General features: G+C 31.4%; 1 protein-coding gene across 1 annotated transcript; it reads left to right on the plus strand.

Moving 5' to 3' along the window:
- Positions 1-4120: 4120 nt before the first annotated feature.
- LOC134704954 (uncharacterized) lies at positions 4121-10986 on the plus strand. The gene is made up of 5 exons (XM_063563737.1): positions 4121-4238; positions 7037-7328; positions 8240-8353; positions 9043-9156; positions 9747-10986. The coding sequence occupies exons 2-5, from the start codon at positions 7064-7066 to the stop codon at positions 10967-10969; spliced, it is 1716 nt and encodes a 571-aa protein (XP_063419807.1). The 5' UTR covers positions 4121-4238; positions 7037-7063; the 3' UTR covers positions 10970-10986.

Genomic DNA, 10986 nt, shown 5'->3' on the forward strand with positions numbered 1-10986 from the left:
AAAAAATATTTATGTATTAAGTAAGAGTCGTGCTGGTCCATGTTGATTCATGAACAGTTACTGTATTTATGTTTTCGTTTAATGGAAGATGTGCTTAAATCAGTGTCATTAGAAGTGTGAAAAGTTTTCTCATTTGAAGACACTTCGTATGAGTTTATGTGCATTTTATTTAGTAAGTGCTGTTATCTACTGCTGCCATGAAACCTATTATAAAGTTCTATTATATGTTAACTGTTGGGTCACCAAAACATATCAAATAAAGTAAGATTGCCATCGAAATAGTCATACAATATCTATAGTTAACATGACACAAGATTAAGATAAAAAAAATCGTTCTCATTAATGCTTTAAAAATTTGGTGTCATAAAGGGTGGCATATCAATTTTTTTACTGTGAAGATGACATTTTATTGATATAGTCTTGAAAATATGTTAAATTTAATGGCTTTATCAGCGTCAATTTCTTCCTTTCTTTTTAACTGTATGTTGTACGAAGATGAAAGAAATTCAATTATTTTCTTATCCTTTATGTATATTCTCATTACATTAAAGTTGTGTACAAAACGTCACGTGATTTCCCTTGATGATTACAAAACAATAAATCAAAGATACTTGCTGTTAATGCATGTAATGGGATTGAGAAAATTGCACAACATTATTACTGAACACCTACGTATGTGATAAATGAAAGAGACATGTCGGGATAACAAAAAAACCTGACATCAACAAAACACACAACGTAAGACACAAAAATGAGTGTATTAGTCTCTTTCCTGAAAGATGTCAAAGTCATATCTTTTTTTACACTATTATGTTGTTACATATCAAGATTATATAGTGAAACTATATTATATTAACAAACATATTTATATCATAAAAATTCAACTGTACTTTCGTATTCTCACTTAAATCTCTTACATTTGTAAACAATTAGGCAAATTAACTTTGACATTTTGAAATGGTAAGGCTTTTCTTCCTCAGGAATAGATTACCTTAGCTGTATTTGGCAACACCTTTCATTTTGAGGAATGTTTGGTCCTCAAGGCTCAAAGTTCTTCAACTTCGTACTTTTTTTTTATTCTAGCGTCACTGATGAGTTGGGGTCCCGCTAACATGTAACCATGCCACATTATTTATGTTTGTGTCTGTCCCAGGTCAGGAGCCTGTAATTCAGTGGTTGTCGTTTGTTAATGTGTTACATATTTGTTTTTTGTTCACTTTTTTATATAAATAAGGCCGTTAGTTTTCTCGTTTGAATTGTTTTACATTGCCTTATCAGAACCTTTTATAGCTGACAATGCAGTATGAGCTTTGCTTATTGTTGAAGGCCGTACGGTGACCTTTAATTGTTAATGTCTGTGTCATTTTAGTCTCTTGTGGACAGTTGTCTTATTGGCAATCATACCACATCTTTTTTTATATACTTTAGTAGACGAAACGCGCGTCTGACGTATTAAATAATAATCCTGGTAATCAGAATAAAAAGATCAGAACATGTAATTTTTCATATCACATGTATTATCAGCCCTCGGTCAATATCAGCCCTCGAGCCATGCGGCTATTGGACTGATATTGAACCTAGGGCTGATAATACATGCGAATTGAAAAATGCTATGTTATAATTTGATAATTTCCACTTCTTGTGAATTCTAGTGGATAGGTGTCCCATTGCCAATCATTTCACATCTCCTTATTCTAACAATAACTGTTACTTGCTTACATCTGCATCATTTGGTCTAGAGGATTATTTTCTTATTAACAAAAATCACTAAATTTATTTCTACACCGAGTTCTAAATTGCGAAATCTTCATTTGGAATAGCCTTTGGAATCACTTTTATTTAATGTACTTCATTTCTTATTTGGTTGGCCTTTCGGCTGATTTGATAGTCACTTATTAGTCTCATGAAAAAGAAACGCGTCTCTGTCGCACCAAATTATAATTCAGTTTCCTTCAATGATTTTATCGACCACTACCTCTATACCATTGCTCCTGGACGTGTTATTCCCGAGGATATAACTTCCTCAAAAGTCAGCACATTTGTGAAAGTGAGAATATAAAGTATATGTGAATTCACCGTTCATTTAATATTTGAACATTTAAAAAAAAACCAGGATGTCTCTACCATCAGGTAAAGATTCATTGGCAATTTATTTGACATAGATTTAGAAATGTTCGATTAGTATTGTCTTCAACTTCGTATACGTATATGATTGTCCCATTTCAACTGTTTTAATTCCGTGATCTTTGATGAGTCTCATGTCGACGTCCGTCGTACAAATTATGAGCCAGGTAATTTTTATGAGTTTTTATAGGCAACCATATCCCAGTCGGTAAACGAATGGTAAATTTAAGTTTACCCTTGTCTTTCTGTAAGTTTACCCTATTCACTTCGGGACATCAATAACCGTAACATAGAGCAATAAAATTTATTCATTGTAAATAAGTAAATTATTCGGGAGGTGGAGCCGAAACCTGACAGGATAAATAGTCAAAATTTAGGGTAATGATATAATTTGATATCATCACGAAACCAGACAACGATAGTTTACTTATAAACAACAGCTATTTTTACTGAAAATTAGCACAGCAACAGTCATTGTAAAATTGGAGGAAAATTGATACAGTGACGCATAAATTAACATTTCAAATTTTGGGAAGATTGATCTGAAAACCAATTAGAATCAAGAATAAAATATTCCTCCTTGATGTCATTAAATTATATTATAAACAGTTTATAAAATATTTCTGTTAAAATGCTTTATTGTAAAAAACAAATGAAAACATTTAAAATATTATATTCGCCACATACATTCAAAGAATGGTTTCTATTTACATGAGCAATTACACGGGTGCCCTTTATGTAGCAGGATCTGCTTCGCCTTCGGAGTACCTGCAATCACACTGTGTTTTTTATGTGGGTTTTGTTTTGCTCAGTCTTTAGTTTTATTTGTTGTGTTTTGTAAAAAGTCAAATAACATAAACTGAACTCTGAGAAAATCCAAAACGCAAATTCCCTAATCAAAAGGGAAATTCAAAAGCTTAAACACGTCACACGGATCGACAACAACAGATTATATTCCTGGCTTGGAACAGACATTTTCTTAGATAGAAAATTGTGATTGATATACCATGTTTTATAGCTAGCTAAACCTCTTGCTTGTATGAAACTCGCATAAAATTCCACCACATTAACAACGAGGTGTGAACAACACTCACATAACAGGCAAAAATGTCAAAAGAAGGGGCACAACATGCAGTGAACGTTTTTTTTTTTTTTTTATCTTAGACATTATAAAAACAAATAAATGTGTACCGAAACATTTACCGTGGCACAACACTTTGCCAACAAATACAGAGCCATGCTATATGTAACAAGAAACACAAAAAGGCATTTAGACGAAACATATCAGCAAAATTGACAGACAAGAATACAAATATTATCAAAGAACAATAACACAAATACGGGATGTTTTTGAACAGAGCGATGTCAACTGTTGTTTCTTTTTTAGTCTTTCCTTTTTTTTCGTCATTGCATCGTTAGTTTATTTTCGATTTGTGAGTTTGAATATCGTTTGCCTCTTATGCCATGGTAAAATGTTTGTTAACATATATGTTTGTTTTTAAAGTGATCAATAAAAACATAATGTTGCCTGCTTTTCTCCTATTTTTGACATGTTTACATATTATGCCTGTTTGTTTTATTCACATATCTTTGTCAATATAATGGAATTTAATACGACTGTTTTAGGTAGGTTTAATTTAACTCATCATAGATACCAGGATTGAAATTTTGTATTTGCGCCATACGCACATTTCGTCTACCAAAGACTCATAAGTGACGCTCGTTAAAAAGTTAAAAAGGCCAAAATATTTCGATATTGAAGAGCATTAAGGACATAAAATACATAAAGGGTTTTATGAGAAAATGCCTGTACAAAGTCAGGAACATGAAGTTGTAAAGGAAAGCCATTCTTTTCTTTAACACTTGTGTCTTAGCCATGAAGAAAACATATGCTCTTCAGAGTATTGTACCTATTAAAATTCACGAACATTGTTTTTTGTAAATGTCGTAAATGTCAGCTAAAATCAATATTAGAATTTTCATAAAGAGTTTTATAATGAAATGAAATAATTGCTTGATAAACAGTGGTGAACTGACAGTTAACGTTTGCTTATGTATTCATGATGAATAGACAGCTGTTTGTAAGGTATTGTCTATGGATATAATCAAGTAATGTAAGTACTACGTAAAATTTACAATATAAAATTTGTTGGTAAATGTATGCTCTGTAAATCTATTTAGTTTTTGTGGGTTTATATCTCACTTCATTTATTGTGTTATTTTTAAGGGATGTACTTAATACTGTAATAATCGAGTATCGCTCGGAATATGTTCTAAATGCATAAATTAAAAAATTGATAATGTCATTAGATATTTTTTGTGGGTTCTTTACCGCATCTCCAATCATTGAAGGTTGCGAATAAAAACAGTTGTAAAAATACTCATCATAGATGCCAGGACTAAATTATGTATATACACAAGACGCGCGTTTCGTCTACAAAAGATTCATCAGTGACGTTCGATTCCAAATAGTTAAAAAGGCTAAATAACGTACGAAGTTAAAGAGCATTAAGGACCAAAATTCCTTAAAGTTTAGCTAAATACAGCTAAGGTAATCTATGCCTGAGGTCGAAAAGCCTAAGTATTTAAAAAAAATCAAAATTTGTAAACATTTGATAACCATATCAATGATAATTCATGTCAGCACAAAAAGTGCTGACTACTGGGATTGTGATACCCTCGGGGAAATAATTATATATATGTCAAAACAGGACTATTTAATCAGATTGTAACAACTAACAAAAACGCAAAGTACCGAATTAAGATTACGAGTAGCTACTTAAAGCTAGTTCAAAGTCAATTAAAACTTATTAATTAATGATGTTTTCTTATTAAAATATCAGTCAGTTTACAACCAATAGATTTAATGTAAAGACGTCATAAACAATAGAAGAACTTTCACCTTATGCAATGCCACAATATAAACATCGACATGATTAAGAATCGTTAGTGTTGTTAAGTGTATAACATTTTTAGCTGTGTTTTAATTCATTATTTCCATATCAATATTAGTACCGATAAAACACTATTCAAATATTTTATTTCATCTTTGTGATTAATTATACGAATAGGTCTTTTCAAAGAATCAGTACGTTAATATTGGTCGGATACGAACGTACGGATTCTATAAACAACATCACCGTGAAAGTTATAATGTGACATCAAAAGGTTTAAAACAAGTTTTTGCAGAAAGATCGCCACGTCTAACAATAAACTAACAAAAGGGAACGTCTGAGAAATGACAACGGTGTGGAATCAAACTGTACTGTTTCAGAAAAAGAGAGAAGCTTTGGATCCATTAAAACGTTTAATCCCGCTGCAAATGTTTGCAACTGTCCTAAGTCAGGAATCTAATGTACAGTAGTTGTCGTTTGTTTATGTAATATATACGTGTTTCTCGTTTCTCGTTTTGTTTTTATAGATTAGACCGTTGATTTTCCCGTTTGAAACTGTAAAAAAAAAACACACACATTATTGGTAATCGAATAACGAGTATACATAAAATTCAAACAAAATTATTAATATTTGTTCAACTAGAACGTAAGTCGGCACTGCAGATTGTTGTCGAAGACAAAATAGTAATTTTCTTTGTACAATTTATTGCCAATAATAAGCACAAACAACTGAACATTTATTTTGGAATTGAAAAAATAATATTCTTGGTTTTTGTCTAGTTTTATAAGTGTTCCATTTACTATAACAAAATATTCTTATTTTACGGATACAAAATCTGTTATGGTGAATGATGCAAATTTGATCTACCTGCAAATAAAACTATATATTCTTAAGTGCCAATAGTTTTGAAAAAAAAGAAAAGAAAAAAAAGGATAGATATAATTTACAAGAGTTGCAATTCATTTCAGTGATTGGTCAGTAAATTTCCACATTTGATTGTGTGTATAATTAAGTGAAACTAGAATTGTCATATAATATATTGCGAAAATACTATATAATTCCTCTATGCAAATAAAAACAACTTATCATAAAAAAAAATCTTTGATTACTTTCATATTCTTTCAGTTATTTGGTTTTGTTTTATTAAACTGAACAAGAATGTGTCCCTAGTACACGGATTCCTCATCCGCAATATCATTTTCTATGTTTAGTTGACCCTAAAATTTGGCATTAACATTAGAAAGATCATGTCATAGTGAACATGTGTACTACGTTTCAAGTCGATTGAACTTCAACTTCATCAAAAATAACCTCGACCAAAAACTTTAACCTGAACGAATGAACAGACGGGCGCACAGACAAGAAAACATAATGTCCATAAATGGCATAAAAAATCAGCAGACATAGTTAACAACTAAACAAAGCGACGTCACAATGTGCTAGAAGACATTATCAAGCTTTCTTCCGAGAAGCGTTAAACTGTCGTAGAGAGTGGGAAACGCGAGTAATTGAACGATAAACAGATAATCGGGTTTTTTTCGTATATATATTGTAAAAATATCCGCCGCCCTACACGATGTGAAGCTGCTTTTGGTTTACAGGTTTACTCTATGAATCCATGGTTACTAATAATATTGGATCGGTATATTGTTAATGGTCTCTAGTTTAAGCAGTATTGAAAGAAACTTATAAAAAAAGTACTCGTTAATATGAACAATACACCAGCAACACAATATTCGCATTTTAAATGGCACGATTAAACACGCCTAATGTTTTATATGATTAAATATCGATACACCTTCAGCATCAATAAGTATGTTTATATGAGCATATCAAGTCAAACATTGGATTTAAATACACACTTGCTCAAGATTCTAAAAGAAAACTGCTAACATAAATGTGTTCTATTTTGTTTTGTAATCACAAAAAGTATATTTACAATACAATTAAGAATGGAAATAGGAGATGTGTCAAGGGGACAACAACCCGACCATAAATACTTTTTTTTATATTTCAGAATTCGTTCCCATGCCTTTCTTATACAATGGCGTCACACGATTACGAGGAACCGTCTCCAACTCACAATGATTTGCACGAGTATTTAGAGATTGTTGAGTGGGGTAACAGAAATGCACGTACCCCTCAAATATCAACGAGGATGTATGGCACTTCGACTTCTCCTGAAAAGAAGAATAAATCAAAGAAACTGTTCCTCTGTTTTATGCTTGGTTGTGTTACCTCGGCAATACTAGTAGTCCCTCTTATAATAGTATTTCGACAGTCTACAACATTAACTGAAAAGGAAAATGGTACACAAATGTTAATTTCTTATATTCATAATTATCAACACTACCAATCAACATATTTTCATGGATATTTTTTTCACAAATGTGTCTGCCTGCTTTGTTGAATATCAGAACCTTTGTTTTGGTGGGATTTACACTTAAACAGCAATCTTTATAAGATTTTACCAGTATGTTTAGTCTTGTTTGCAATCCTTTAGCAGATGTTGATAAAAGGACCAAATCATATGCATATACTAAGCAATAAACTGTTCTTTCATTAAGTATAAGAGGGTTTCACTTTCTTGTAAATACTCTGGCAAGTCATTTATAAATAACTTGAAAAGATTGGAACTAAACTTGTCCCCTTGTCTTACTACAAGTTTTATCTGGAAAAAATCTGTTACTGTGGATTGAATCTTAACACAAGATTTACTTGATTCATACATGTGTTTAATAACATTATAAAATAAAGTACCCACGCCGGCAGATAGTAATTTCAACTAAATACCAGTATGAATGACTGTGTCGAAAGCTTTCTGAATATCCAAAAAGCAGGCATAAACCTTTCCATCCTTTGAATTATAATATTTATTAAAAATAGATTTAATAATAAACATGTGATCTGAAGTTCTAGCTTTTTTTTTGTAAAACCTAATTGGCATTCATGATTAAAATGTGTTTAAATAAAAAAAAATAATCATCAAACCTACTACTTAGTATACTATTTAATACATTTCCAATGACACTAGTCACTGTGATTCATCTATAATTGTTAGGATTTGTTATATCGCTATATATGAATATATATGTGCATACACTGCGTAAAAGACTATATCAAACACGAGTCAAACACGAAACATACACATTGAAAATTATAAAAAAAAAACGTAATCATAATATATGTTTGTACCTTTAAATAACTTTTCCTTTTACAGATAAATGTACAACAGAAACACCCTGCATCAACAACGGACATTGTGTGACGTACAACAACACCGTATTGTGTATTTGTCCAGCAGGATATATTGGAAATCAATGTGAAATTAAAGGTAACTTAATTTTAACGATAGACAACAAGTATCATATTAATATGCAAAAACATGCAAATGCATCTTTGCGTATTTTTTAAATTAGAAAGCAAACCGAAAATCGCAGTACATGTTACAAGATAGGGAGGCGAAGAATACAAAAGGGACATTGAAAGTGATATGTAAAAAATAAACGGAGATATTTATATGAAATTATTAAAAAAACTAAGGTTTTAACTCCCTCTCTCAAAGTTGTCACTAGAGATATTTTTGCTTTTTAATGTTCTGTTAAGTCATATTTGCTCTTCAACTGTAATGGATTGATTTCAATTTTTGAAAACTTTTTAAAAATCCTTCCTCCTTTAAACACAAATATGATTATAATTTTTATATAATTTGCACATCAAATATTTGACTGTGTCCATGTTTGTATAATTAAGAGAATTGGCGAAACTAAGTCGTTCCAATTTCAATTTTTGTTTTGAAATTCGTCGTTGTCTTATTAAAGTCGATCTATGTATAGTGTTAATGTCATGGCAATAGTCAAGTTTGTTATGTCTAATGAATTTATGTTCTGTACAAGATCCAAATTTTCTGGCTAAAAAGGATACGATTACTTGATTTGTTTTAAAAGCAAATGAATGTTATTATGTGATATTTACATTTTACATTCTTAATCATTTATAAGATATATTCTTCTATCATTGTAGACCTATGTATAATATCTGGTAATTGTCATAATGAGGGTACGTGTATAACTACAAGACACTCATCTTACTGTATATGTGCTGAGGGATTTCTTGGAAAGAATTGTAAATATAGAGGTATGTTAGGTAGTATTGGGAATAGTAAAGTGTTAAAATATTCTTGTAGACGAAACGTACGTCTGGCGTCTGACGCAAATATAAAATTGTAATCCAAGTATCTCTGACGATTTTATATTAGATAAGACAAAAAAAGCAATATGCCAACAAGACAAGGTCATAAAAGATAACAAGAGTTACTACCAAAGCATACTAGTTTTACAGCTTACAGAACTGGAACATACTTTAAAAACCCATGCATGTCATCACACTATAACGTTAAAAGCTGTACTTCAAATAAGTAAATAGCTAATCAAGCAAATTTAATTATATATCATATTATTGTGATTGTGCTAACAGTAGCAGGTGTATTTTACAAAGGTGTGACTGATATACACTCTCTCGGCATAAGGCAATGGTTTTTATTTTCTAAATAGAGGGACGCACAAATTGCTATTCTAAAATGCCAAAGCGCAAATTATTGTCTTATGAATAAAGAAAAAAAAATAACAAAAAATAAATATGGCATGTGCATACTTGTTGCTGTACATCATAATGCTATGTATAGTCTTATACTAATGGGAATTTAACGATATAATCTATTTTTGCAGGTTTACAGGGTTACCAGTTTTTCGTCGCTTTCAATCCAAAGTACAGAAATATTACTCTTCATATGTCGTCTCAGAAAAGTGGACGTTGTGACCTTATCTTACCGTCTGTAAAACGATATAAAACTATAACATTAAGAGGAAATTATACATCCTTTGATTTATCAAAGTATGACAATCTTGGCATTGGGAAAATAAACGGTGATGCACATATACGAGTTGTGTGTGAAGTATTTATTTACCTATTCTATTTTCTAACAGATGAATATGGTGCAATCTGGAAGTCATTCCATGGTATTCCATCTAAAGGATTGTCAAATGAATATGTGATTCCACAGTTTAAACCTCATCAAAAGTTTGACGCACTTAGCGTCGTTGCCTTTGAAGAAAATACGACAGTGACTGTTAATTTTAAGACGGCGAGATGGGTGTTGAGTAATATAACATTCAATGAAAGTATTTTTGACGACAATAAATTGACATTTAATGCAGCTCAATATGAATACAGTTATATAAGCTGTGAACAATGTCATCTCACAGGAACATTTGTGAACGGCACTAGACCATTTGCATTGTTTTTCAAAACGTACATTCCAGAGGTCATTCCTGTGCTACCTTTAGACGATTTCAGTAAAGTGTTTATTGTGCCGCAGTTGTCAAGCCTAATTAAAAACCAAGGACTCAGAATATTCTCTAAGTACAAGACAAAGGTAGAGTTTAAAGACACTAATGATACAATATCCACTTCAATATTAGATGTGAACAACTACCTGACAACTAATCACAAACATACAACGGTTGTATCGTCGAAAGAAGAGATTATTCTGTTTATGAAGGCGTATAGTCCCCACACAGGAACAATTGATAATGTTGTACCTGGTGTAAATCAGTATCTACCATACTATGAGTTTGTTGTTCCTGGAAATACTGGTGAAAATTTTGCCACTTTCATACTTCCGTCAGAAGAGGTACCTGGTATTCGTTTAAACAACCGTCAGTTCGAACTTTCACAAACTAGTATAATAAATGTTCGCGTATTTGATACAGTATACTCTATTTTCTTAATATCGATCAAAGAAGGATGGCATATTGCTAAACATGAAAACTATGTGAAGTTTGGACTTTTGATCCAAGGGATTTCGAATTATCAGGATAAAAGAATTTCTAGTCCTTATCTGTATTTTGCTGGAAGAAATTTAACAGTTGCCACTAATAGAAATAATTGAGATACCGAAGAAATGTT

The sequence above is a fragment of the Mytilus trossulus genome, chromosome 2, assembly GCF_036588685.1.
Source record: "Mytilus trossulus isolate FHL-02 chromosome 2, PNRI_Mtr1.1.1.hap1, whole genome shotgun sequence".
Classification (NCBI taxonomy): Eukaryota; Metazoa; Mollusca; class Bivalvia; order Mytilida; family Mytilidae; genus Mytilus; species Mytilus trossulus.